General features: G+C 63.6%; 1 protein-coding gene across 1 annotated transcript in view; it reads left to right on the forward strand.

The window, feature by feature from the left end:
- Positions 1–3: 3 nt before the first annotated feature.
- Positions 4–297, forward strand: part of LOC103777451 (pre-mRNA-splicing factor ATP-dependent RNA helicase PRP16) — a gene marked incomplete at both ends in the record, with an annotated part of 3,108 nt that continues 2,814 nt past the window's right edge. Inside the window, one exon of the mRNA XM_008945004.1 lies at positions 4–225. Coding sequence (XP_008943252.1) covers positions 4–225 — 222 coding nt within the window. The remainder of the gene's footprint in view (positions 226–297) is intronic.

Consider the following 297-nt stretch of genomic DNA (forward strand, 5'->3'; position numbering starts at 1 on the left):
GGGCTGTCGGGAGACTCGCGGGTGTCTGTGCCCTCCCAGGTGGGCTACGCCATCCGCTTCGAGGACTGCACCTCTGAGAACACCGTGATCAAATACATGACGGACGGGATCCTGCTTCGCGAGTCGCTGCGGGAGGCCGACCTGGACAACTACAGCGCCATCATCATGGACGAGGCGCACGAGCGCTCCCTCAACACCGACGTGCTCTTCGGCCTGCTGCGGGAGGTGCGTGCCAGCCTGGGCTGCGGGGCAGCAGCGCTTAAAAAACAGAGTATTGGCAGGGGCAGCTGGGCAATA

The sequence above is a fragment of the Merops nubicus genome, unplaced genomic scaffold (assembly GCF_000691845.1).
Source record: "Merops nubicus isolate BGI_N331 unplaced genomic scaffold, ASM69184v1 scaffold49387, whole genome shotgun sequence".
Taxonomy (NCBI): Eukaryota; Metazoa; Chordata; class Aves; order Coraciiformes; family Meropidae; genus Merops; species Merops nubicus.